The sequence below is a fragment of the Chenopodium album genome, chromosome 16, assembly GCF_948465745.1.
Source record: "Chenopodium album chromosome 16, dcCheAlbu1.1, whole genome shotgun sequence".
NCBI lineage: Eukaryota > Viridiplantae > Streptophyta > Magnoliopsida > Caryophyllales > Amaranthaceae > Chenopodium > Chenopodium album.
Window position 1 is genome coordinate 4,227,604 of NC_137849.1, and position 15,154 is coordinate 4,242,757.

The 15,154-nt window shown below is 32.1% G+C and overlaps 1 protein-coding gene across 1 annotated transcript; it reads left to right on the forward strand.

The window, feature by feature from the left end:
* The first annotated feature begins 10,569 nt into the window (after nt 1-10,569).
* On the forward strand, nt 10,570-14,627 carry LOC145584705 (valerianol synthase TPS8-like). The gene is made up of 7 exons (XM_081641513.1): nt 10,570-10,674; nt 11,256-11,529; nt 12,067-12,427; nt 12,889-13,107; nt 13,419-13,560; nt 13,888-14,136; nt 14,328-14,627. The coding sequence occupies exons 1-7, from the start codon at nt 10,570-10,572 to the stop codon at nt 14,625-14,627; spliced, it is 1,650 nt and encodes a 549-aa protein (XP_081497639.1).
* The last annotated feature ends 527 nt before the right edge of the window (nt 14,628-15,154 follow it).

Consider the following 15,154-nt stretch of genomic DNA (forward strand, 5'->3'; position numbering starts at 1 on the left):
ACAAGCTAAAGATTCTATCTTCAAGTTTCTCAATGAACTCGAAGTTCCCAGCAGCAAGTCCTTTTACTCGCTGCTATTCTCTTTTCTTTTTCTTCTCTCTCTTTCTCTTCTGACTTCACTTAGAGTTCACTCAAACTCCCAATCCCCAATTACAAGTCGTGAAAGAAAATACTCTAATGAAAGTAATTAAGAAAGTTAACAACTTAGGTAGAATGCGACTCTTGACTCTTTTAGAAAACAAAGAATATAGAAAGTATGATTGAGCAAGGGTGAAGTTTTTCCAGAAAATAACTTCAATATTTATAGAAAAACTTGGCTTGAAGAAAACGCCATTACTCCCTCCACTTATACCACTACTGCTGCATATCAACGCCACTAAACTCCACCACTTCTATTACTTTAGTCGTATCCTAAAACTCAGGGCACGTTGAACTACATAGAAATTAAGCAGTTTCCTTGTTTAGTGGGAGACTTAATTAAACACTGGTGGGGCAAGTATAGGAAGTTAGTTGCAATATTTTTGAAAGATATTTTCCGAAAAATAAAAAGATATTTATTTAAATATCAAAACAGAAAAGATTTTTTTCCAAAAACTGATTTTCCTATACTTAAGCAACCATAAAATTCTATCTTTAAACTCAATTCAGATCGCATTCTACTAGCCATCAACTTCTAATTATTTTCACTTACATAAAACCTAGACATAAAATATTCTAGACTTTATAGATCCCTTAGGAAGTGTCTGCTCCGAGCCTTCATTATCCAGCTTCTATTCCGAAACTTTTGTTCCTTCAAAGGAACACTGCAACAAGTCTTCTGTTTGTTTAAGCTCTTGTTCCTTTACCTCGAATTAATCTTGTAACTTGTCAAAACAAACTACACAACTTATCAAGGCATTAGTCCATTTATTTGACTTGTGTTATCATCAAAACATGAAGAGCAAAACCCTACGAAAAACCACCGAAAACCCTATCTACACCATCAATGAACCACCAACACTTTTCCCATCGAAAACGAACAACAAAAACTATCACTACCCCAATTGAAAACCACCAAAACCTCTATCACTCTCACTAAATCCATCACCAATCACATTGAGAATGACCAATACCCCCACGGCCCCACCAATCTTAGCGAAAACCACCTGCACTGCCACCACTCTCATTCAAAACCACCACCTTTAAATCTTCAAGCCTTAAAACCTAGGGCTGTCAAAAGCTGACACGACACGACAACTCGACACGAACCCGACACGAGATAAGCGGGTTTGGGTTAAGAATTCTCAACCCGTTTAAATAATTGGGTCAACACGAACCCGACACGAAATTAAACGGGTTAGGTTTGGGTTAAAATTTTCAACCCAAAACCAACGCAAATAACCTAATTATAATAATAGGTAGAGCGTCAACCCGTTCACCTGAATTCGACATGCTTGACTTGCCTATTAAATTAGTCAAGATAATTGAATTTTTTTAATGCCAATCTTACTAACACTCCTAACTACATAATTTAGTAGTATACATATATTAGCACAAACTTTTAGTGGGGAAGTTTTTTTATTTAGGTGGACAAATTTTAACTATTGTTCCCCTTTAAAGTCTTTTATAATTAATAGAATAAGTGGGTAAAAGGTTATACACATAACCATTTTAATAAGCGGGTTAAGTTTTGGTCAAGGGTTTCAACCCGTTTAATAAACGGGTTAGGTTTGGTTTGAGGGTTTATCAACCCGTTTAATATTGACACGATCACGAACCCGACACGACACGACAAGTTTGACAGCCCTATTAAAACCTACCAATGTGTCCAGACCTATAACCCATAAAATTAAAAGCATTATATTCTCCAAACTTCAAGGTGGTGGTCGTGAACTTGACATTGGTTAATCCTTTAATTATTTTTTTCTTAAATTCAAAACTAATTGGTTTCCAATTTGATATATATTTTTTTTTGGTTAAATTTGACTGGCTTTTTTAGATTTGTTTAAAATTTTGATTTTTTAGCTTTAAGATAGTTGTGGTGTTATGATGGGGTTGTTTATGTAGTGGCGGTTGCTATGGTGGTGGAGGTGACTATTGTGGTTATGTTTAGGTAATTGGCAGGGATAAATTATTGAGTGGGTTAGGTGATTAGAAAGGTCATGGGTTGGGTTATGTTTAGATAATTGGCAGGATGAATTATTGAGTGGGTTGGATACTCAAGTTATTAGAGTTTCCCTCCCAATTATAGGAGATTTTGGAATCGATTTTCACTTCCGTTCTTGTGGCTCTCTAAACACCAAAAATTATTAGATTTGAATATTTTAGGCTCTTACCTAGCGCCTTAGGGCGCCCGTTAACAATATCGATCGAACTAACATTAATCTAAGTGAATTAGGTGTATAATACAAAAAGTCAAGAAGTTTCACAAAAGAGTATGTGTATATGTTTTATTTTTTTTAATAATTATTCTTTATAACTTTACTAGTTTTGTGACCAGACGATGCCCAAATTGTTGATAAAATTTAGGATAAACTTTTTAGCTTGAATGTTCATTAATACGGTCATGTAATCCCTTTTGATAATGCAGAATATTTAGACATACAATATCCTATCGCTTATTTATAGAATAATGTAATTTTTGTAGTTTTGTTTATAAAGAGATATTTATATTATTATTGACTTGAAATTATTGTTATTGAACTCAAATTATTTTTACCGTACTAAAGTATTTTTGCCAAACCAAAATTATTTTTACTGATTAAAACTTACTTTTACTAATTCTATATTTTTTTAACTAAATTAAATATATTTTAAATGAATCTTATTTTGAAGAACTTTTTGGAACGAATTTTAGGATGGAAATAAATCGAGTTATAGTATATTTATTAAAATTTATGATTAATTTTGTATATGTGAAATATTAGAAGTATAGTGATAATAAAACTTTATACAACATTTTTATCATAAAAAATCTATCCAATCGCTTACTTAATATCATATATGTCACAATAATACCTATTTGGCGCCTACATAGCACGGCACTTGTGAAAAAATTAGAATGTCAAGTGTCGATATCTCGTGGTTTGGCTATGAGACGAGCTTAATTTATTAGTGATATGAATCATATGATTGCCAGCCATATTTTGTTTTTATTTTTATTTTTCCTTATAACTTTATTTCTAGTTGTATTTTTAATTTTTTATTATGTCACGTATTCACATGCATAGGCGCATTTACTATTTTTTAATTTATTTTAATTTAATAAATGAGAAGTTCACGTGATATTTTTTTTAATTAAATATAAAAGGTTGCACTGTTGCACATGCACATCACTGGTTGTAAATAGAGTATAATATTGGTAAATTAATTACTCTATTTGTCCATTTGAAAGAGAAGGGGACATGCATACACCTAAGTGACTCAATAATGTGTAGTTACTTTATCAAAAAGTAAAAAAAAAAAATTAAAAAAATAATAATAAAGTTACAGAAATGAAGATATGAATAATTCCGTAGAACTGGGCCGACTTAATGACGATGTTTATTAGGTGGATTTGACGGGATCATGTCGGGTATAATTCTACAATTATTTGATTAAAAATTATACTCCCTCCGTCCCCAAATGATAGTCCTTTATGGGCAAATATCACGGGAATTAAGAAACTTAAATAAAAGTAGTAAAATTACATTGAAAAGATAAATTTACATTGGGTATGTAAAATAGTAGAGAGAGAAAGTAATAAAAATACATTGAAAAACATAATTTACATGGGAAAGTTAAATTTGCACAAATATTGTTGTAGTTGGAGGAAATTTTGATAAAAAAATTGATATTAATGGTACTTGAAAAAAGCAAATGGGACTATCAATTTGGGACTAAAAATAGGCCATAAGGGACTATCATTTGGGGACGGAGGGAGTACTTATTAGTTAGTTCCTCTGTTTTTAGATACTTACTTCACTTTCTATTTTCAGTCGTTTTTAAATACTTGCTTAACTTCCTTATTTGAAAATCTTTTATAATATTAATTTATTTCTCTCACTAAATGAACCCAACATAAATCATATTTTATTAATTTTATATTCTCTCTCCTCCAATTTTGTCAACTACTTTTGTTTTTTACAATTTTTTATTTTTCCAACAAACTCACTACCTCCCAGTCAAAAAAAAAAAAAAAAAAAAAAAAAAACAAATCACTATCTCTATATTTTATTACTTTCTCCAATTTCTCCTAAGACTCCACGCATGGAGAAATAAAGCAAGTATTTACGAACAGAATGAGTATAACTAACCACTAAAGCACACTAGCACCCATGTGATGCATCATACGACAAATTAAACTTACTTGATTTAATGTCATGATATGACATAACATAATTGTCCTAATTAAAGTCGAATTTGTCTAATATTGTACACACGGACTCGTAGCAATCGACCTCTAAATTGAGAGCACTTTCGAACAATGCTCAAAGAATAGCGAAAGTGAAAAATCATTTTTTGTGAGAAAGGAATTTTGTTTATACTTTTCTCTTGTTTCAAAAATGAAGGAGGACGATTTATATAGCTGTAAGAGTGAATCAGATACAACGAATCTGTTCACAAATTAGACCAAAAATGGCTAGCATTTAAATCTCTCAATAGCAATTTGACTAATTGAGCATAAATCAAGGAATTGACTTAGGCCCTGTTCACTTCACCTTAAAAAAAATATTAAGTAAAAATAATTTCAGTTTAGTAAAAATAAGTTCAGTTCAGTAAAATTAATTTTAGTTCAGTAAAAATAATTTCAGTTCAGTAAAAATAAGTTCAATTCAGTAAAATTCAATTTTCTTAAAGAAGAATTATAATAGAAAATCAGTAAAAATAATTTCAGTTCAGCAAAAATAATTTCATTTTAGTAAACTTAATTTAAGTTCAGTAAAAATAATTTAAGTTCAGCAAATATAATTTTGTTTCAGTAAAAATAATTTCAGTTCAGCAAGATAAAATGAACGGGGCCTTAACTTAGGAAGCCATGAAAAATACTATATGCAATATTTAACAAAGGAGAAATTAATTTTTTTTGAAGCATAATTTATTCGGAGTTCTCTATTAAAACTCCAACATTCCCCTACATGATTTAAATGAAAGATAAATATAAAGAAATTGAGTATTGGATATATAGTTTTACAAGTATCAATGTTTTGTGGACTTGATTTGCTGCCCACTACTTACAATTATATGTTACAATCATGTCAGGTGGACTTTGCCTTGAACCTATCACAGTTGCGTACTAAACTTTTCTCAAATCAAAGGTGTTCTCGCGAAATTAAAAATGCTTCACATTACCTAGATTTTCATAAATGCTCTAGAGGTCCTAGCCTTTGGAACCTCGTAGGGGGTCGGGCGTAGCCTCTACGGGCCTGTTCACATTTAGTGAACTGAGCTGATCTGAACTGAATTGAACTAACTGAACTGAATTGATTGGAGCTGAACTGAACTGAAATGATTATTTTATGAGAGAAAAAATTAGGAGCTGAACTGAACTGATTGGAGCTGAACTGAACTGAAATTAAGCTGAAATAAACATGTCGTACATTCACATAGGTAAGTTCATCAAGTTTGTACTTCCACAAACACCTTTATTAAGGCTATAAACTTATTAAGAGTTCTTAAATTCAACCTTATATACATAACAACAGTAAAAAGTACCACATCTCTTTAGGAATGGTCGTGGTACTATACTTGAATTCTTTTGTGACTTCCTTTGTCCCATTGAACTTAGACATTTGTAAGATGGGTATTAATTACAATTCACTCCTCATAGACTTAATTAAGCTGATTCATTGTGTTGACTCCAGCACCAATTTTTTCTATAAAGGCCTTTGTCGAGGGAATCTTTAATATTCCTCTCACGCCACGTGATCATATTCACTAATAGAAAAAAATGCTATGTGTAACTAACAAGAACTAGCTTTTTGTAACCAACATTGGGGGTTACAACTGCTGGGGTTACAAATAGTCTAGTCATTTGTAACGGACGTTGTTCGTTACAAATAGTTACCTCCATTCTAAACTCCATTGAAACCCCCTCCCCCACTTCGGAAACCTCCAACCGCCACTTTCCTCACCTCGAAACCCTAGTGGCTAGGGTATTTGATGGCGGGGAAGGGGTTGTTGGGGGATTCAAGAGTAGGGGAGGGGTTTCAAGGGAGTTACGAATGGAGGAAAGAGGTTTAAAGGGAGTTTCGATTGAGGCGGAGAACTGAAAAAGGAGGGGATTAGGGGTAGGGCTGGGTCGCAACACCGACGTGGGGGATGGGGGGGAAACCGACGCACATCAGGGTAAGGGAAGGGAGGGGTGGGTGCGATCGGCCCGGGTGTCATGGGGTGAAAAGGGTGGTCTGATCCGATAGGGATAAGGGGTTTTCTGGTTTTTTTTTTTAAATTTTTTTTTGGATCAATTATAACTTGAGATGTGGCACATGACCTGTTATAATAGGTCATTGTCTTTTATTGATCGGTTTGGGATTGAAGAAAGTAAACAGCCTCTAAAGTTGAGATTATTCCAGAATAACCCATAATTGAGATTATTAAAAGAAAAATAGAGTAAAGTTTGGATTATTAATAGGCAGAATTGGCCACAACACCCTGAAGTATGGCTTAGGTGCACTGAGCACCCTGAACTATGCGTAGTTGCCAAAACACCACCAACTATGGTGTTAGGTGCGACGCGTGCCTTATATGAAAATTTTATGCCACTTATTTCATTGGAGGAGGTGAATCCATGCATGTTAATTGGATGGAATGCTACATAACTGTTATAGAGAGTGAAGATTCACCTCATCCCGATGAAATAAGTTGCCGGAAATTTTCATTTATGGCATGCGTTGCACCTAATACCATAGTTGGTGGTGTTTTGGCTACTATGCAAAGTTCAGGGTTCTCAGTGCACCTAATCCATGCTTCAGGGTGTTGCGGCCAATTTTGCGTTAATAATTCCTATTAAAAAAATATATTTGTCTTAGATCAGATGATATCATTCGTTGTTTGGAAGATATCAGTAATTACTTGGATGATATATATTAAGTATCTAGGTTAGATTATATATTTAATTGGTTGGATAACTTAATTCTTTGGATGATATGATGATTAATTGGTTGGATGACATTATTAATTGTTTGGATAATATGATTGTTATCTGGATGTTACCATTCGTTGTTCTGATGATATCATTTATTATGTAAATTTTGTAAAAAAAAACCTTTTATAAGAAATTTTTTGCAAGAAACCACCTTATATTTTGCAATGACATACCTTAATCAATTTTTTTTTTCACAATGACACACCTTAATCAATTTTTCCTTTTTTTTTTGCAATGACACACCTTTGGCCAAAAAAGACGGTTTGACCCTGCTTTCCGTCATTCCGACCACGTGCGAGACACGTGACCTCTTAAAACCACTCTCCAACTATGCCACCCACCAGAACGCCACCGAAACCGCCATACCCGCTCTCTATCTCCTCTAAAGGCGGTTTCGGTGGCGTTCTGGTGGGTGGCGTAGTTGGAGAGTGATTTTAAGTGTTCACGTACCTCACACGTGGTCGGGTCAACGTCAGAAAACAGGGTCAAACCCTCTTTCTGGCCAAAGGTGTGTCATTGCAAAAAAAAAATTGATTAAGGTATGTCATTGCAAAAAATAATAAAATAAAAAATTATATATATATATATATATATATATATATATATATATATATATATATATATATATATGGTTTCATGCAAAAACTTACTTATAAAAGGTGGTTTTTTAGCAAAATTTCCTTATTTAATCCATTATTCTATCTCTCTCTCTTTTTCTTTCTTTTTTTTTTTTTTTTTTGAACAATTATCTCATATTTAGTTTTGTCATTGGTAAAAGTAGATTATTAAACAACCTTTTCTTTGTCGTGGGATCGACCATGACTCACCCTACTACATAATTAAGAAGTCTAGTTAGGCATTATTTTTGGTAGGTGCGCGACACGCATATCTAATTTTAAGTTAATTTGACATCGGTCGAAGCTGTCAAAATTTATTTATTCTTGTAGTTTAATATGTGCATGTTAGTCAATCTATTATTTTATTATGTATTACATACCCTCTTCCTCAACAATATCTTATCTTCCTGTACACACAAAACCAAAATAGAGAAAAAAAAATCTTGTATTTGATGAATGAGAGCCTGTTTTGTACACCCGGGTTATTTACTCATTTTATAAATGAGCAAAAAAAAAAATTACTCATTTATTAAATAAGCAAATTACCCGGGTGTACGGTACACCCGGAGTTATTTAACAAATTCTATTGATGAATCACAAATTGTACTATTCTAACTAGGGGTGAGCAAACCGGGTACCCGGTCAAAATTTTAGGACCCGGACTTGGAATTGGTTGGAACCGGGTCCTAAAATTCGGAACCGGAATTGGAATTGGTTTAACCGGGTTCTAAAGTTTAGGAATTGGAATTGGAACCACCGGGTACCGGTTCCGGTTCCGGGTACCCACTTATGTATGTAATTGTTAAAATATAATACAAATTACAATTCTTATTTTAATTAGGTTCATTTTTAGCGTTTAATACTTATATTTATGTATGCATTAAGTTATTTGTATTTATGTTAGGTATTAACAATACTTTTTTATTTTACAAATTATATGCATTCAACATATTTTAATTATTTAAAATTTATTTAGTTTATAATATATTGGGTAACCGGGTACCCAACCGGTTCCGGTTCCAAAAAGTTGAGAATTGGAATTGGAATTGGTTATAACCGGGTCCTTAATTTACTACCCGGAATTGGAACCACCGGGTCCAATTTCAGTTCCGGACCCGCCAGTTCCTAACCGGTTCCAATTCCAATTCCGGGTACCCGGAATTTTTGCTCACCCCTAATTCTAACTTCGCTGTATTTTGTGATCAATAATACCAAAAAAAATTATTATATATGGAGTGAAACATGTGCACTTTTATAATTCATTATCGCAATAAAAAATTATATATAGCAGATCGAATATAGTGGTTATGTCATATGTCTGATTCAGTCTGATTTGCACTCGTTGTATGTTTGTATCCTTTTGATTATACTAATAATGTTGGGATTCCTTAGTCAAGAATCAAGATATATAATCTTAGAATGTGACGCACCTTGTTATTTTGAAATTAATAATTGAATACTCAGAAATTATTTTTATGGATTGAAAATAAACCTTTTTTTAAAAAAACTAAAAAAATCAAGATACATATTTTCTAAAATGATCTAAATCAATTTTATGTGAACTTTATAGTGGTTTTTGAAGTTGTAGGAAATGATTTTGTCTACACGTCGTATCTAACATGGACTTATTTTAGCTACTACCTCTGATTTTTTTTAGTTGCAACTTTGAGGTATTATTTGAAATATATAAAATATATAAAGTCATCAATATGGAGGTGGTATTTTTTTTCCTTAATTTGTTTAAATAAATCAAAATTCGTCAAAAAAATTGGTGTTAGATTACCCTACTAATATTATGGCTCTCAATTTTTTTTATTGGTTAAAAGGCTTACTTAAACATTGCTAAAAGTAGCAAATACAAGAGGAGTTATGAAGGCCCTCAATTATGGTTACTCAATGGTTGTTTAGTTTGACATAAAACAACTTAGATGACTTTATAAACTGTGGATTAATAAATTTATGGGAATTTAATATTGAAATATATGCATTGATATATGTTTAACAAGCTAGCTAGATCTTACTTGATAATTTTTATTTTATTTTATACATTGATGTAAAAATAATACGAGTAAGATTATTTTTTTCAAACAAAACCATTAGAGTAGACTAGGCTAAAATTGTATAAAAATAAACAAAACCATTTTTCAAGAATTAAAAGAGAACAAAATCCAAGTCTAATTACTCAAGGTAAATTTGTGACATGTATTATCAATTCCAAAGGATCGATTAATTAATACATAGTACACAATATAACTTATAGATCAAATTTATCCCTCAAACTTGCCAAAGATCACCCCTTTCTCTGGTCCGCGGTCTAATAGATAGATATATAATCTATAAAAGTTAATAAATTATGAAAAAATAAGTTCAGATAAGAGCTATCAATTCAATCAATTTAGAAATGAATAAATTTTGCGTAATAAGTATTGTTAAGCTTCTAAAAAAAAAAAGGAAGGTACTCCATATTGATGAAGTTTAGAAAAATTAGTAGTCCGTCGTATATTGTAGGTGAAAATCAACTAAAATTTAACTTGTAGCTAGAAATACTTGTAACAAAAGTTAACCCTAAATTGAAACAACTTCAATACGTCATAAATGATTGACTCAATAACTACTACTTCGGTACTTCCTACTTTTCGCCAAGTCATTGTTCCACTATAATTCATAGACCATGCAATGGCATGCATGCATAATTAAATTTAAAAATTCAGTTTTATTACAATCACATGCATTATAAATAGCCTCCCACTATTAATCACAAATCACAACTTCTTCAATTCTATTCATTTTCCTTTAACTCTTCCTAAACACTACGAGTAGTACATACCAACGTATAATATTACCTAGAATGGAAGCCATTCAAGCTAAAGTTGCTGCGGTTAGACCTCTTGCTTATTTTCCCCCTGACATATGGGGTGACCGTTTTGTTACCTTTTCCTCCGAAGACGTTTTGGTATTTATTTACTCCCTCTGTTTCTACTTAAGTTGTATTATTATACTTGGTTGAACACGTGCATATATAATTTTGTAAGAGTTTATTTTGTGGAGTATTATTTGGATCGTAGTACTGTGCATGCAAATGGGTAATAAATAAAAATGAATTATTTGTTATATAAAATTATAAGTACGTAAATTCCTAAGTTTAATACTACATCCAATACTATTTAGTTGCAACAAATAAATGTTTTATATCTCACAGATAATACTCCTTTGCAGAGCTAGTATATATGATTATGAAATCTCAATCAATTAATTTTTTTTTTTTATAGGTATCATAATCTTTTATTACATCTAATTTTCTACCTCTCTTATTATCATATTACACGATTCCACTTATACAATTATACTATATATCTTTCATGGATGAAAAGTAAAAAATAAATGAACCTGGCTACTTTCCACTAGATCCTTTGCTGGATTTATGTTAATTGCTACAATAATCAAGAAGAATAAAAAATAAACAGAGAAAATCATTTAAATTTTCAAATTGTTTTTTGTGGTTTAATTTGTTGAGTTTACTATTATTCCATGCAGAAAATGGAAAACTACAAAACACAAATTGAGCCATTGAAGCAAGAAGTCCAAATGATGATAGTAGATAAATCTATAGATTTGGAAAAGAAGATGATTTTGATCGATGCAGTGGAACGTCTAGGGATTTCTTATCATTATGAGAATGAGATTGAAGAACAATTGAGTTGCCTTTTTGCTCAACTTTCTCAAAATGGTTTCAATATGGAATATGATTTGAGCAACACTGCATTACAGTTTCGTGTTTTCAGGCAACATGGACATAAGATGCCTTGTGGTAAGTATCCGTGTTTAAATAAGGGAACATTTGGTATTTGCAGTACGAGTAAGCAATAAGATGTTTGTCTTTTTAAAGTGAATATAGAGCAATGTTTATGAAATGTTTTACGGAGTAGAAAGATATATCTTCAATCTATCTATCTATCTATTACATACTACTAAAAGCGAAATTAAGGAGACAATTGGCAACTTATTACGAAGTATATATTAAATAATTATGATTTTTACTTTATACAAAATCTAAAGTAAGCTTTCTAAAATATCAACTTGCACATTATAACTATTACATATTTATATATTTTCACTAAGATGTTACTATTGTTTTAGTATATTTTATGCATTTTAATTCCTGATGAATCAATTCATTATATTTGTATCTTTTGATATAATTATATTGTCATTATAATTATTTAATATCCGTGTATTGCACGGAATTAAACCTAGTGCAATATTAAAGAAACATAAGACGATATTGTTATTAGGAGATTTATTGTAAGTATTAATCCAAAGAGCTTACAAATTATTTGATCTGCAGATGTATTCAATAAATTCACTGAAACAGAAAGTAACAAGTTCAAAGAAACAACAAGCAACGATATAAAGGGTATGGTGAGCTTGTACGAAGCTGCGCACTTAAGGGTACATGGTGAATGTATCCTAGAAGAAGCATTAGCTTTTACTACTGATAACCTAAAAACAAAGGGGACTGAATCTGAGCAAGCTCGCCATGCAATGAAACAAGCTGTGCACTTTGGCGTTCAAAGGGTAGAGAGTCGCCATTTCATTTCTTTATACGAGGAAGACGAGTCTCGAAACGAGACGCTTCTAAGTCTTGCTAAGATTGATTGCAATAGGATACAACTGCTGCACCGGCAAGAACTGAGCCAAATTCTAAAGTCAGTTTCTTCATCTTTACACTATTTTTTCTTTTATAACCTTCATTAATTTTATATGTAACTTTTTTATTTTTTTTTATTTTTTTATATATATATATCTCACAAATAATACCTAACCCAAAGTTGTAGACAATAATTAACAGAGACAATAGTTGTTTTACATGCATAGCTTGGTTGATTTTGTTGTGGCTTAGTTTATATATATCATATATATGACAGGGTACACAGAATTGTTATTTGACTAGCACTAGTAGAAAAAGGGGTTGCGCACCGGTTCAAAACCAACTTTTCGTACCGGTTTTGAACCGGTTTAGATTTGAGGGATGCGAAAAAGTGAGATTATTAGCACCGGTTTTGAGCCGGTTTAGATTTAAAATAAATTTATTACGGAGCAGCTTGTGCAGTTTGTGCTAGTAAATATATGAACTCTTATATATTTTTTCTCTAATGTTGCTTACTAGGTGGTGGCACGACTTAGATTTCAAAAACAAGCTTCCTTATGCAAGACAAAGATGCGTGGAATGTCATTTTTGGTCGATAGCTATGTACTATGAACCTCAATACTCTCTTGCTAGAATCCTACTAGTGAAAGTTCTCCTAGTGATTTCGATATTAGATGACACATATGATGCATATGGCACGTTTGAGGAACTTATGCTCCTCACTGAAGCGTTTGAGAGGTAATTAATAATTCATAGAATTGATCAAGTATATCGAATAATGTGTTTGTTTCTTCAATATATATACATACCAGGGGCGGACCTTCAATGCGGCGGGTCACGGCCTGTCCCTTAATTTTTCTAAATTATTGGTTCAAAGTAATATAATATCTAATGGTTACAATTAAAAAATTATGACACAGTGATTAAGTATTGTTATTTTTGAATAAAAGGTTGGAGGATCAAACCTTGACCCCTCAAACTTTTTGGCCCAAGATCCGCCACTGATACAATAATATGTATGTAATGCTTTCACATATATTGTTATACAGGTGGGACTTGAACGCAATGGAGGAGTTTCCTCAAGATTATATGAAACTCGTTTTCCAATTCGTCTATGACATCTATGAAGACTTTGCAAAAGAGATGACGAGTTTAGGAAAGCCTTACGCTGCTGAGTTCGCTAAAGATCGAGTAAGGCCAACAATTTTAATAAAAACTTACACCCTACCTTGTTCAATAACGTTGCTCCCATCATGCATTATTCATGATATCAAATTAAATGAAGAAAATCTTTATTTTAAAATTTATTTTGATCAAGCATTTAACTTTTATAGTTTTATATATTAATGGTCAAAGTTGAGTAGTTTCTTAGAGACAATTATAATGCAAATGAGCAATATTTTTGCGGGATGGAGGAAATGCAACAAATGCCGCCCTTTTGGCTAATTGAACCTACTAGATACAAGTATATGATTCCATGGTTGGAACCTATATAACATATGACATAATTTAATTCAGGTGAAAGATTTGATAAGATGCTATTTTACGGAGGCAAAGTGGTATAACGCAAAATTTGTGCCAACGTTTGAAAAATATATGGAGAACGCAAGGATCACCGGGGTTGGTCAAATCATTGTTACCTCTTCCTTATTGGGAATGCAAGAAATTGTGGAAAAGAAACCATTTGAACAAATTATGGAAGCTCCAAAGGCCATTAGAGCATGTGAGATCATCGGTCGTATCATGGATGATATAGTTAGTCACGAGGTATGTTGTATGTATTTCAGTTATTTTTACTATACATGATTTGGTATGTTGTTGTACACTTGTATACACATGTTAAAGGTCAAAATTTTCAAAATTTGACCGCGTGACTATTAAATTCTATATTTATCATAATGATACGTACTATAAGTGTTTTACTTTTAATTTGAGCATCGAATTAAACATAATAATAGGAGGAGCAAGCTAGAGGGCATGTTGCTTCAGCGGTGGAGTGCTACATGAAGGACCATGACATGACTGGAAAAGAAGTGGTGCATATCTTTAACAAAATGGTTGAAGATGCATGGAAGGATTTGAATGAAGAGTTCCTAAGCGACGGTGATGAAGACCTACCAAAGCCGGTTCTTAAACGTGCCCTTAACCTTGCTCGAGTGCTGGATGCCTTTTACAAGATCATTGATGGCTACACTCACTCTGCTAAACTCATCAAAAATGAAATAAACGCAACTTACGTTCAACCTATTCCCCTTTGATTATGATTCTACTCTCCATTTTCATTCAACTATTAGTATGCTTGTGAAGGACTTCATATAAAGATGCACGCATACCCTTTACTTTTTAAGTAAGACCAAGTAAATAAAGCCTATATGGCTATATGTGTAATAAGGTTGATGTTGTTGGTATATTTCACGTTCTCCAAATTCTACTATTGTTGTTGCTATTGTAATGTTATCCTAGAGATGATGATTCTTAAAGTACAATCCCAAAGTTTTCCTAATGAAACATTATATTATTACTATTGTTAACTTTCAAAGCATCCGTATTTATTAAAGGACGTCGATAAATTATTGTTATATGCACAAGTTATAAACCTCCGTCAAAGGAAAGTCTTCTGCCCGAGTATAAGATTAATTAATCAGCATGGTTTCATCCTAATATCGCTTTTCAATTGTCACATAATAACTAATAACAGCAAATTAGGTTTTATCATTAAAAAATGTATACAAAGTATATACTTATCTAATAGGCAATAGATGTTTAATTATTAAATTACTATGTT